This window comes from Tachypleus tridentatus, chromosome 2, assembly GCF_004210375.1.
Source record: "Tachypleus tridentatus isolate NWPU-2018 chromosome 2, ASM421037v1, whole genome shotgun sequence".
In the NCBI taxonomy this organism is placed as follows: domain Eukaryota; kingdom Metazoa; phylum Arthropoda; class Merostomata; order Xiphosura; family Limulidae; genus Tachypleus; species Tachypleus tridentatus.
In genome coordinates this window covers 111,151,590-111,166,400 of record NC_134826.1, presented here as the reverse complement: position 1 = coordinate 111,166,400, position 14,811 = coordinate 111,151,590, and the positions used below count along the sequence as shown (strand labels likewise).

The 14,811-nt window shown below is 32.2% G+C and overlaps 1 protein-coding gene across 1 annotated transcript in view; it reads left to right on the top strand.

Annotated features, from left to right (window-relative positions):
- LOC143236341 (allatostatin-A receptor-like) overlaps positions 1–13,824 on the top strand; it is a 31,419-nt gene extending 17,595 nt beyond the window's left edge. The window contains exons 2-5 of the mRNA XM_076474615.1: positions 5,636–5,759; positions 7,852–8,066; positions 11,197–11,323; positions 13,345–13,824. Coding sequence (XP_076330730.1) covers positions 5,636–5,759; positions 7,852–8,066; positions 11,197–11,323; positions 13,345–13,776 — 898 coding nt within the window. The 3' untranslated portion in view covers positions 13,777–13,824. The remainder of the gene's footprint in view (positions 1–5,635; positions 5,760–7,851; positions 8,067–11,196; positions 11,324–13,344) is intronic.
- The last annotated feature ends 987 nt before the right edge of the window (positions 13,825–14,811 follow it).

The following is a 14,811-nucleotide window of genomic DNA, read 5'->3' as shown; positions in this document are numbered from 1 at the left end:
TCTGTGTATAATTCTAGGAATGAAAGTAAAGAAGAACAATATGTCAAACAACGTATCTGTTAACAAAAGAAGATTTTTAGAAAATTAACATCATTGATGCAAATCGCAAAGCGATTATTAAAATAACGGGCAACATAGATTATCCTCAATAGAAGAATTTGTTTTTATATTTAAAGTATTAATGGAAATTTCTCTATAATTCTCACTATATAGCGAGTTATAGAATAGTATTCTGTCTGTTTCTATAATGTAACCTCATACGTTAAAAAAGATAAAAGCGATACTCAGTTATATTTCACTTTTCATATAGCAAGAACACGTATATAAAAATAACAAGCAAAAACTTGTTTTTGTGTCACAAGTTAGATGTGTAGTTATGTAAGTATTTAAAAGAAGATCGTTCGTTTCTGTGCTGCATCTTACTTAAATAATTACACATGTTTCTGTGTTACGTGTTCCAGAAAGGTTACACATCTAGTTTATTTCAGTGTTGTATTTTACACATATATGAGCATCGAGCGTTACCTAGTGTTTTTCGTATTCAGACTATGAATAGTATGATTCATGGTTCACGCACCGTTGCAGCAAAAATCGGCTCTGTATTACAAATCTTATTAGTCACTTACACAAAAATAGCTCAAAAGGTGGCAGAAAGCAATGTTGATTAACTGCCTTGACTCGTGTCTATCAGCTCAAAATTAATGATGGCTATGCGCATATGGCACTTACACGAAATTGTGGAATACATAAACGAGTAAATATATAGCTATGTTTCTTTCTGTGTGAATTCCCTCGGTGGGTTCAGCAGAGAGCCCGATGTGGCTTTGCCATAAAAAAACACACGCAGCTGTGTGAATTATTTGTTTAGCAACTTCATACGTAAGTGAATGAAACTTATTCGTCACCGCAAAACATTGAATGAAAAAACTTGAAATTCAATCCAAATACGCGCAAAAGTAAAACACAGCAATAAAAATAAATGTCAGAAAGTCACGTATGTATAAGTACCTACTAGCATTCAAACAGAACATTTTTTTTTTCAATTATATCAGGTCATCCTTTAAGCAATGTCCGATTTTAAGTTCAGAAAAAGAGAAAGGATTTCAAACGATTTTAATGGTATTCAATCATTAATGTATGTTCCATTATAATTAATTACTTCCTGTCAACAATTCAAAGTTTCTGAATGCTACTTTTGTAACATTCTTGGGGTTTGGTGAAAAAAATGGAAAAAATGTAGTTTTGACATCTTCATGAGTTTCAAGCTCTTTTCCATCAAGATAGTTCTGCAAACTTTGGAATAGATGATAATCAGATGAAGCAAGGCCTGGAGAATAAGGAGGATGTGGAAGTTTTTCCCAGTCTAGATCTTCAATCTTTAAAGATTTGATCCTTGCTATATGGGGCCGTGCATTATACTGGTGTAACACAACACCTTTACCACTGATCAAAGCAGGCCTCTATTCTTTCAGTGCAATATTTAAGCGCTCTAACTGTTGACAATAAAAGTCTGATCACACCAACAATATCCCACCAAACACTTAACAAAACTTTCCTAGAATGGAGTTCCATTTTGGGCTTTGCTTCAGCCAGTTTACTTGGACTGGGCCATTGTCTGCAGCGTTTAACTTTTTTTTATAAAATATTCATTTGTCATCTCCAATCACTAACCTGTCTAAAAAAGAAGAGTTACGTTCACGAGAGTGCAGATAAGTGCAAATGTCCACTTTTGCTCTAAGAGTGGCTTCTGTTAAATCAAGGAGGACCCATTTTCCAAGTTTTGACACCTTTCAAAGTTGTTGCAGATGACGGTGAACTGTTGAATGGGTTGAAGTAAGCTTCTGTGCTAGTTATTCAACTCTTACAGCACAATCTTCATCAAGTGCAGCCAACAGCAAGTCATCATTAAACTCAACAGGACGACCTGAACGTGGCACGTCACTTAAGATGTAGTCACCTGATCTGAACTTCTGAAACCACCTTCGACATTTTCTTTCATTGAGAGACTTTGCACCATAAACACCTTGATTGTTTTGTGTAGTTTCTGTTGCACTACTGCCTTTTTAAACTCATAAAGCAATATATGACTAATGTGCTCTTCAGACACATCCATCTTCATAAGGGTTTATTTATTTAATAATCTGAAAAGTGGAGTTGGGTTATTTTCTTTTATTTGTCTGAACATTTTTATACACGTCCTACTACATATTTTAGTGATTAAGGCCTTCTACAAAGACAGAAATTATGATGCACTTTCTGTATTAAATTTTCGGACGTTACTTATTGGATAACCTGATATACCCACGCGAGTGAGAATCTACCGTACAATAACAAAGAAACCAAAATTCAAGTTATCAGACGACCAGATTCAAGCGCTTCTGTATATGTGTCTTTCATTTTACTAAATATTTGATGTCCTCAGTCAACTATATGAATGTAGTTACTTGCGCAGCAATAAAATCAAATGAAGAGTAAACACCCTAAGTCTGTAAGCAAACCTGTGGGATTCAGAATGAAACAGCAAATAAAACTGAATGAGACCAAATTTCAACAGTAGAAATCAGGCTTAGATACCTGTGGTGGGCAGACCACAGATAGTTCCTTGTGTAGTTTTGTGTTTCACTACAAATAAGCAAACAAACCTTTCTTTAAGAAGAAGTTGATCATCTTTTTTTAGGAAGCTCATTTTAATTTTTGAATAAACTTTAATATATTTATCAAAATATTTACTTTCGTTTCGAAGTATTTTTAAAAAAGTATTTGTATAGATTTATAGAATAAACTACCATCTTTTAATAGCTTAGTGTTAATACTGTGTTTAAAAGTTTAATAATATATTTTAACTAATAGTAATTTTGCTAGAAGTATTAAACATACAATGGCTGTAACACTTGTGACAAATACAGTTAATCGAATTTTTCTCGAGTAATTATAAATTTATGAGTCAAGTCAACTATTACGTTGAAAATTGATTATTGCATTTTCAAGCAGCTTTGTCCTTAAAGGTCCCCCACACTGCTCAAAGCATAATGGTTAATATTCTACCAACGGAGAAACAACACAGATCTCAAGTATTGTGGTTTCACCATTTTGACTCTGAAACCAGGGAAAACCGTAACTTTGCGTGTAGTTAATTCAGTTACATATTTATGTATTGTAATATATTTGATTTTTGATTTACATAATTCTTTTAAAATCTTTATTTTATTTAACGGTAGTAAACAAGAATTAACAATATAATAACTTTTGTCCCCATGTGGCTTAACGGTAAGTCTTCTAATTCTAAAAATTTGGTTTCGATAATCGCGGTGAGCAGAGCACACCACTATGTAACTGTGTACTAAATAACAAATAAATAATAACTTTTTCACCGTTGTTAACTATGAGTAACATTAAATAGTCTAACTTTTCGCAATTTTTACTCGTTGAAATATCAATCATTTAATATTTTAACTCTAGATTTTCATACAATAGCAACTGTTAAATTGTGAGACAAAAGTTAGTGTTTACAACAATTGAGGAAAAACGTTTGTACAAAATATAAGATTCGTATAAAATAATTTAAATAAAAAATAGTTACCCGAAATTTCAGTTCATCCAAAATCACGTATACAGACAAAAAAACGAAATAAGTGAGCATTAATTGTAACGTTATTAACAAAATGATTGATTTAATCAACAGTCGTAATATTTCGAAAAGTTTTATTTTTCCATCTAGTCCCTTGGAAAATCTTTATAACGTTCTTCTGTTCAGTAGAAATTTAAGCTAATATTTATTAATAACGAAGAAAAAACATCAGTCACAACAACATATATTGTTAAAAGGCTACGAAAACTTGATGGCAAGTTGATGAAAGAAAAACACCGTAAGCACAGCAGGCTGAAACAATAAGGTCATGTCACAAATAAAGCAGTATGAAACTTCATATAGATTATCTTTACGCAAAAACCCATTATAGCTCCTTTTTTTAATTACATATTTATCCTGTTACAAAAGTTAAAATATATTTTCTACAGCATGAGCACGAATTTAAGGAGTATTTTCGTTTTGACAATATATTTTCCAAACGCCAATGTTATTTAGTATTTTACTTGAAACTTCTGAGATTTTAAATGTAATATGTTATATCTCTATTGATTTTCTAATAACAATGAAACAGAATATTTTTAACTGTATAACTATTAAAGTGATGAGGAAGAGGAAAGAGTGACTGCTTGACTGCTTGCAGTGAAATATAAAATATGTATAAAGTATGACATTTAACAGAAAATAAAATAGGAAATAATAACTGATAACAGCTAAGTACAGAATACATATTTTAATCGATATGTATATGAAAAGAATAGAAGTATGCTAGTATTGAAGTTTATAACAATCATCATATCTTATAGTAAGCACAGAAACAGGAAAGAGAAGTATGGCAGTGTTGAAGTATAGCACGTACTATCTTCAGTTTATCTCACGGTAAGTATAGGGTAAACAAACAGAAAGAAGCCTGATAGGTTTAATACATCCAGGGTATGAATATGTTACATTAAAATAATTTTGGAACCTCATCAGTCTATGTTGTCACGCACGTTTGTGCTGTATTTGACGACTATGCATCTTGACAATAGCTCTTGAACTTAGTTTCTGTTTCAAAAAGGCTCCGTTCTAAGGCTGTCACATTCAAATCATACCCGTCCTCTTTGCCGTTTTTCTTAATCTATCTAGCGTATGATGGTGACAATTTTACAGTGTGAGTTTCAGCAACCCTATCACACAGAATATTTAAACATTATGGCTGGCTTGTTGACCAGTATGCCTTCGAAAGACATACTGACATACATATTTTATTATCCAGCTACTTGAGGTATGCAATTCTTGAATGAATGTTGTGTAAAGAGCTTGTGTACACGAACTGGTGTCGCGTATCCAGACAGAAATTTACTTGAATTTATTACATTCATTGTCTGGGGCACGTGGACGGATAACGACATTAATATTTGTATTCGTGAATTCTCACCTGTTACAAGACACCATACTTAGCTTACCATGCCTGGGGTACAAATTATTTCAGGTGTTTTTTAATGGTTATGATGGGACAGGTTGATTCACTTTCCTTCGTTTTCCATTGTCATTAAGCAAAAAAGATATCTCCTTCTTGTAAATTCTAAATTCCCGATCTGAACATATCATTATAATCTGAGCTTATGATATGTTGCAAAGGAAAGAGTTTCTATATATCATTTTCAAAAGCGATCGATTTTCAGCGGCAGAAAAATACCTATACAATGCCAGACTATGCAAAAAATGTAGTTCTGATACTTTCCGCTTTACCGCGACTTTATATCAACTGTGGTTATCGCATGTGTTACTGAGTTGCATATACAAAATCGATTTAATGCAACGTACTCAATCTTAGAGTAAGTAACGTAAGAGAAGGTTGGGAAATCTGACATCGAGGGAGTGTAAAATATATATACATATATACTTTTTTCATCAAGTCTTACAATAAAGTAAAGGTGGAAAATGAATCTGGTGGCAGAGAGGTATGGAATATGCATGAAATAACATGCCAACCATATGTTGTAAGCAAACATGAGAAACAAAATATGAACAGTGTATTTCTTAATATATGTTTTTATTATTTAGGTTTGTGGTGATTGTTTTTCCCATTAAATCACGCTCATTTTGCACCATGAACAACTTTAAGAAGCTAATGATTGGTGTATGGGTTGTGTCTTTACTGCTCGCAACTCCCTCTGCTGCCATCAAGGTAATTTATGAGTTTTAAGATTATCAGTACTCTTGGTGTGTCTCAAGACACGATATAGTTATCTAAGTCTTTATTTCCCAGTTTATTTTGTTATGGTAATCTTCCCTTCCTTGCATGGAACATGCTTTGTATATTATAAAACATAATGAAACAAAATTACATTAATTATTTAAAACGAACATAAAAAATTCAGGAAAAAAAAGTTTAACGTGTACCTAACGTTTCGCTTTATATTTTTCGGGATCGCTCTTTGCATATTCTCAAGTTTAACTGACAACACTGTCCTGGTGCTATCTGCTCAGTTTAAGAATTTGTGCAGAGCTCTATCAAAGAAGCTGTAAAGCGAAACGTTGCATGAATGTTCTTAGTTTCAATTTAAAATTTAATAACTTTTATATGTTATTGTTAAGATTAAACAGGAAATTTTACAATGTTATAATTCAGTTTTTGCTGTAGTGTATGGTTGTTATATATATCATATGAACATAGAAAAGTTAAGAATGTTTAGTACGTTGTGTATACAATTTATAAATGACTTCAACAACAGCATATTCACTTTTTATTTCACAAGAATCTAATATACATGGTGCATAATACTTATAATACTCATAATTTGCTGTATGTGACTGTCTGACGCTACTTACGTTACAAATCATTTTGTAAAATAAAGGTCAAGAAAAGATGACAGAGATTTTATTAATTTTTTTGCGATATATAGTTTTATATACATGTATCATAAAACATAAAAATTTAAAATCATAATATCACTTTTATTATTTACCGGTTCTGCATCTAAACATACTTTTTGGAGTAAAAATTTAAATAATAAATACCTGAAAAACACATTTATTGATAACAAAACTGAATACAAGATATAAATATGTATGCATATGTACACACTCACACTTTGTTTACTTCACACTATTTGAAGTTTACCACTTTTACTTACTTGAAAAAACTGGCGAAGTTTAAGTGGTTGACTATTTTCCAGTTTGGAATTGGATACTATGTTTTATCTGCCATATAAAAGCAAAAGATGTCACACTTGAGGTCTTTTCACCCCAATTTGATCAAAACTCGTATCAAGATAAGGAATTTTTACCTTAGTTCCTCTAGCAAAATTTACGCTAGTCTCGTATAACAATATTTCTAGTGGTACATTGTCATTTCTCAAGAAGGTCTAGTTAGAAGATTTATTATGTCAAAAGAAATCGACGAACTGTACTTTTTGTCTCTCTTTTTCTCAAATCAAGCCGTATCTTGTTAAAACGTTTCATTATTTTATATCTTGTGTTTTTGATGTCAGATTTACCATTGGTCTTACTTTACCACCTAAAAAATAAAAATATAAAAACCAAGAACTGAAAACATAAAAGGCCCGAAGTTATTTATTTTTTTAAATTGATTCACTTTTTGTAAGAATATATTTGCAGCAGATGCAACTTTTGTTGGTCAGTTTAAAGAATTAGTGGAAGTACTCGTGTGATTGTTCAATTAAATTGAGAATATAATTCATTATTATTAAAACATGCTGTAGGAATAAGTTTTAATAAGTGACATCACATCTAAGTAATTTGAACAATTTTCTTAAAGTCTTTAAATTAGAGAAATACGTAAAGTAACTGATTTACTAAACTTTCTTTGCATTGTGTAAAATAGAGAATCTTAAAAGGCGCATTTTATAATCTGTTTCGTTAGCTTTTATAAAATAGATAACCTCATCCATTTTTCGTGACCTTTATTCTACCCAACACATTGTAAGCACTACTCTAATATAAAACTCGATAAAAGTTTGTAATGAAGATAATTTTGACTCGTTACAGTTAAAAACTTTGTGATACATTTCAAGATTTTAGTTTAATGATGACTTACTTCAGTAAATGAAGATTTATTTGGTTATTAACTGGAAAAACAGCTTTGGAGAATTTCAATTGGGAAAGTTTTATCCTTTATTCTACAGTGTAATTTTAATTTTAAACAAAATATTAATATTGTATGTACATGAAGTAATAACATGTTTTTTAATGTTGTATCTTATATGTATCTGTATATAAACGAAGCTTGTACTGATAAATCTGGCTTATTTCTTCAGAATACCGTTGAGGCTACTTATTACAACGAAAATGTCACCGTGACCTTGTTCTTTTGTGAAGATTTAAAGGATTGGCGAGGACTTGCAGTAGCTGAGTATCGCTTCGTTACGCTGTTCGCCTTGCCTTTGGTTCTTATGATAGTCTGCTACTCCTGGGTTATTGTGGAACTGTGGATGAGCACGAAATCAATGAGTGAATTAACACATCAAATCTGGTAAAGGAAATTGATGTTAATGTTTTTAGAATGAAATATTCTATTTACTTTCGTATGTGAAATTCGTTCAAAGAGTTTAGTAAAGTGAAATCAACAGCTCACACTTAGTAGATTTAACAAGCTCGTCCAATATATAGTTAACACAAATAATAATTTGAATAAGATAGGCGGAAACAGATTAGTCTTGTTTGTGTGTTTGTTTTTTTAATTAAGGATAAAGCTACACAACGAAATACCTGTGCTCTACCCACCACAGGTATCGAAACCCGGTTTCTAGCGGTATGAGACCGCCAACGTACTGTTGTGCCACTTAGGGGCACAGCTTGTTCATCTAGGAAAATTAACCAATACTTATGTATGTGTATTTTACTCGGCAAATACAATACGACAAGTTATCAAGTGGGAGAAAGTAATGTCAAATGAAGAAAGAATAAAGTTATTTTAAGTGAAACACGTGAAATTTTAATTATTGTGCAAGAAGGAGTGCCAGTTGAGAGATATGAATGTATAATGTGATTTGAACAACTTATAATAAATTGAATATTATGTGGGATTAATTCATGCAGATAAGCTGGTGGAATCAGTTATAATATTAGATATGCAGATAGGATTAAACATTTGAATTAAGTAAGAGGTTTTAGGAAAATTAAGAAGGCGAAATTACCTTGTTATTTTATTTGTTCAAGCAGAAAAAATATCTTATAAAGTAAGGTAGGTGTAAAAGTCTCAAAATATAAAATACATATATTTCCCACAGTTACACAATAAAACCAGTTTTCATAGTTTGACGAAACAACTAAAGAACAGAGTTGTGTAAATAGATAGATATCAAAACGCTTGTAAATGTATGTTAAGAAAAATGGGGAAAATGAAGAAAATAATTTTTAAACTTTCTAACAATCATTGTTATTAAAAAAGCCAATAAGTGAAAAGGAATTTTCGGAACTTCTTTCCAATTAGCGACTTTTTTCGCTTACAATAATGTTTGCTAAAAAGTTTACTTCCTCTGATTCGTAATCTAAATTAACATTTTAAATGAGTGTAATGGAATTACTTCACTGTGTGAAACTTGAATCTCATTAAAATGATTGAAATTAACATTTATGTATAATTGAGTTGCATATTAGGCTTATAAAATCTGCTAGAAGGAGATTTTTTGTTTTTTAAATGAGGTTAATTTGGGCAAATGAGAATGGAAATATTTTTCTATATGCAGATATATGAAGCTTAATATATATAAAATCACTTCTTCAGACTAAATTTACAGAAAATGCTAAATGAGATTAGCTCACGATTCCAAGATAGGAGTAAAAAAGTACAAACTTTATAGGTCCTAAAATATAGGTTTATAAACATAACCATAACTCAGCAAACACTATCTAACTGAAGGATGTCATTTTGGACTTACGAAAAATGTTCAAGCAATTCGTGAGATAATATTAGACAGTTTAATGTCCAATACTTTTGTCAGCATAGATGCGGTTATAAAAATGATTTAACAACACTTGTTATAGTAGTACCTCTAGTGCAATCTCCAGAAATAAGTTAAATGTAACTTTTTGTGACCGTTTAAATATGTAAAAAATAATACTAACAATTCCTATATATATCATACGTTTCACCCTAGAATTTGTTCCAAATACCCTAATCTATTTTATAGCCCCATATATATTAATTGTTAAAGTGTTTATTTTTTACTTGCATTTTATGGCTTATTTATAGAATATATGTGCCTGTGACGTTTCTCACAAAATCCAATTTCGAAATATAACGTCGATATACCTGATAAGCTCATCTATTTCTGAAGAAATAATAAAAATTTAACTTTGGAAGCTAGAAGTAAGTGCATGAGTGACGGTTTTCAGCGCATTTTCTTTTCTTTTTTAAATAAAATATAAAAGAGTTATAAGTTAGAATCATTATAAAATTCACATAATAATCTACAAAAAGTATTCGAACAGTTTTGATATTTTCTTGTTGTCACAATATAAAGTGACATTTAATGCGTAGACAGAAAATTTTATTAAAGCTCAAATGTAAACTCAAACGTATTCAGCAGTATTATATAATAGTTTTTAATCCAGTGTAAGCTTAAACTAGATTTTATTGCTACTTAATAGCTAATTTATTCAAAGTAGGAAGCGCGCTTTACATTGCCACACATAGCACGAAACATTTAATTAAGTTTCAGCAAAGTATTTTTTATCTTTACACAGCATAAATGTTCGTACTATTGTGTGTTAGGAAGTATGAAATATATGTTAGATATCTTCATTCCTTTCTCCAATTCATCACTCTTTCCGTAATATTAAACAGAACAAAATATTATGTCAAATTTAAGTAATTTGATTAACAAGTTTTCATAATATTTGTGCCTTATTCAAGTTTCTTATTCAAGGAACAGATCACAACGCGAGACTGAAGAGGACATACGAATGTATCTAAATAGTTTCTCAAATATCAAAGTTTCTGACAGCTATTTAATTACTATTGTTAACAAGTTGCAACACCCTTCGCTGATGGCTCGGTATAGCCAGGTGGTAAGGCATCGACTCGTAATTTGAGGGTCGAAGGTTCGAATCCCCATTACACAAAACATACTCGCCTTTTCAGCCGTGGGGCATTATAAAGTGCGGTTAATCCCACTATTCGTTGGTAAAAAGGTAGCTCAAGGGTTGGCGGTGAGTAGTGATGACTAGCTGCCTTTCTTCTCGTATTACACTGCTAAAGTAGGAATGGATGGCTAGCGCAGATAGCTCTCGTGTAGCTTTGCGCGAAATTAAAAACAAACAAACAAACCATTAGCTGAAAGTTTTAAAACTTTGTAAAATAATGACAGAGATTGTGTTACGCAAAAAAAATCTAATCAAATATGGTTGGACTTTTAACATTTTTTTCATACTTATTTTAAATTTATAATAACAAAAACACCTAGAGTAAAAACGTTTGGTAAATCAAACTTCTCTCGAGTTTGATAGGTGGATCTGTGTTTTTTTTTACTCTAAAAGTAACATTGTTGTTCTGTATTAAAAATCTGCTTCCAATGTTCACTTCCAACTTTCAGGTATTTCATTACTTTCCTGTCTAAAAGTATTATTTAAACTTAATAAATGATCGTTTTTAGTGATAGTCAGTCTGACAGAATGGATTCACGAGTCAAACAAGAAACAAGTTCCACTGCTACACAGCCACGTAGGATGATTCTTCGAAGTCACGTGAGTCACGATGGTCGCGACGCCAAGCGTGCAAGACAGCAGGTAAACGTCAATAAAGAAGAGTCATTTTGTGACCTAGAAGCAAAACATACTGCCACAGAAGACCATGACACTGATTTGACATTCTTTATCATCCAATATACCAATATATTACAATTAAGGCCCCTTGATGCTTCTGTTTTCATCTGTTTATAATGTGTACATTACTGCTAAATCTTTTCATTGTCTACATTTAACTTGTTTCTCAAAGACCTTTTACAATACAAACACCATTAATAACACTATGTAACTACTTCTTCTTTTACTTTTACTACTTCTTGTTCTTGGGCAGAAAGCGTTATTTCCCAGTTGCTTATGTGTAAAGTAAATGGAAAATACCTATTTTTCTCTTCAACTTTTGCTTTTGTAACCTGGGTAATGAAATTTCCAAATTTACCCATTTTCCAGAACGTCCATGTAGATTCAGTTCTAAGTAGCTGATAGAGAATTTTCTCGAACTTACAAAATTTTTAATAACTTTCTAGAATGTTGTAGAACTCATGAGAATTTTCAAGAACCTTTAAGAATCTAGAACTTTCCATAGCAATATATATAGAGGTGTTCACCACTCACCACTTCAGTTTAGTTCTAGCTGTCGAAGTGAACACACAGACCTGTCTGATGTTATCAGAGATGGATTCAAAAAGCTGTAAACATTCTCCAGACGCATTCTACTATGTATGTGGCCAATTTATCAAGACAAGAGCGAAAAAGTACTCTGTGACAGCATCTGCTAAAATGTGTGAAGCCTACAAGGCATATTTCGGCATGCCTGTCAGGGATCAAGACAAACCATGGGCACCTCATTTTACCTGCGAGTACTGCAAAAACCTCTAGAAGGTAACACAGACAATTTTTGCTTGATTGATTAGTTAAGGTTTTATATTATACAGATTTTAGACCTTTTAAAAATTAAATATATTTTAATTTCCAATAATATAGAAAGAATATCACATATAAAATATTTTGCATGAACCTCTTAAACATTAGTTGTGAACGAAATAAATTTATTCTTCATAATAATTTTATTTTGCCCCTTTGCTGATTGGTACAGAGGGGAAAAGAGAGTCATGAAGTTCGCTATTCCAAGAATTTGGCGTGAACTCACTGACCACTCAAGCAATTGCTACTTCTGCAAGGTGAACCCTTCCAAACGTCGGGCTGGCAAGAATGCATCTACTATCATGTATACGAACCTTCCATCATCCATTGCCCCAGTGCTACACTGTCCTGAGTTCCCTGTGCCCACTCTACCAGAGAGAAAGCAGCCATCCTCAGAAGAGAGCAACAAACCAGAAGAGGAGGTAGACGTTAAAGATCCAGATTACAATTTCAGAGGTGTAGCTGGTGAGAGAAACCCATACTATCCTCAACCAAAGAGACCTCAATTACTTGATCAGAGATCTTGGTCTAACAAATTCGAATGCCGAGACTCACATATAAACATTTTTGTATAACTTTAGTATAAATACATGTAAATCTTTATTCATATGTTGTTTTATTCAGGCCTTATGTAATTGAAAATGTGCAAATTTACCCGTTTTCACATAGAAAATAAGTTAATTTCTAAATTTCATTATCCAGATCACAAAAGCAAAGTTTGAAGGGAATAATGGCCATTTTCTATTTTTACAACATAAGCAATTAAGAAATAACACATATTATCCAGGAATAAAATTTGTGTTACATAGTGTAATTCACCTTTCTTATGGCCTTATTACCATCTTGAATCTTAAATGCCATAACACTGCTATTTCACACCATTTATATTCAAGTATTCATAAAAAAAACAGTATCAATGGCTTTATTTGATTATTTGTAATTATAAATAAATTATGGCTAATCTATGATGTCTCAAACTAGTTTGATATCATCAAGTGTAGTGTTGGCTATTTTTATAACATTAATTGTATTTAATTGTTTCACTTAAAACAGTGTTTAGTGTTGGAAGTATTCTTTTCATTTTATTTTTAAAATCGACCCATTAGATGGTTGGCTACTTATATTCTTTCTTTCATCTCTAGGTCATCAAGATGTTAATATTGGTTGTCATTCTCTTCCTTGTCTGTTGGGGTCCACGCCTTCTTATGGAGATTATCTTGAAATGTTGTCTTATTGAATACAACGTCCCTATCTACATCGTACGTGTTGTTTTCTACCTCCTCCCCTTTGTTCATAGCTGCCTAAACCCTATTGTCTATTGCTTTATGTCCACCAAATTCCGTCTTAGGATGCTTCATTCCTTGGAGCACCATTGTTCCTGCTGCTGCAAATGTTTACTTAGAAAGAGAACCAAACACCAACGAATAAAGCTCAGAAGTGTTTTGCGCCGAAACGGAACAAAACGTCATGGTTCAACGTATATTTTTACTTCATACGTTCAATCGGCCACAGGAAGTCCATCGGTTGAACTGACCCAAAACCGATCATGTGAATTAGAGACCGTAAACCTCTGACTTTACCTATTTCGTATCAACATACCTAGAACATGTTATCCTTTGCTCTCATAAATGTCACTACAGTCGATCTAATCCATGTCTTCTCAGCTGAATGAGAAAAACAATCTTATAATTTTGATAACATATCATCAATCGACCTAACTCACCATCAATTAACTAGTTTTGAAATAAGTAAATAACAATTTTATTGGTTTCAAGTCAGTCAATCAGCCCCATGTCTCATGACTAACCTTTGGCCTCATAAGCATTTCATCAGTCAATTAATTTAGCTCAAACTTATTCATATAATAATGTACTCGTAACTCAACGGGAATTGGCGATATTGTCATTTGGTTTACCAGTGAACTTATAAAAGTAAATGATATTTTTTAAATAGTGATAAGTGTTAAAGCTTTCTCGATGATTCCATAGAAAATTAGGGCCCGGCATGGCCAAGCGTGTAATCTGAGCGTAGCGGGTTCGCATTCCCATCGCGCCAAACATGCTCGCCCTTTCAGCCGTGGGGGCGTTATAATGTGACGGCCAATCCCACTATTCGTTGGTAAAAGAGTAGCCCAAGAGTTGGCGGTGGGTGGTGATGACTAGCTGCCTTCCCTCTAGTCTTACACTGCAAAATTAGGGACGGCTAGCACAGATAGCCGTCGAGTAGCTTTGTGCGAAATTCAAAACAAACAAACAATCCATAGAAAATTATTTTGAATTAAACTAGAAGTAATTATTCCAAAGAAAGATTATTTTAACGACGGGAAATGAATATTTTGTGATTCCAGAAAAAGTTTTTTTAATCACAGGAAGGTGTTTTCAATTAAAAGTGAAATATTCAGTGATGTAGAGAAAACCCACTTGTAGAGAAAAAATATATATGTAAAAACGGCTTGATTTTTTTTTACTTATATAAAAGTGAAATATGTTTCCTGTGATTACTACAGGACGTCTTTTAATTGTTCAGAAAACAATTACAGCGTGTTTAAATAGAAAACTGTGTTAAGTTGAAGAGGAAATAATTATATCGTGATTCCACAAAAAGTTTGA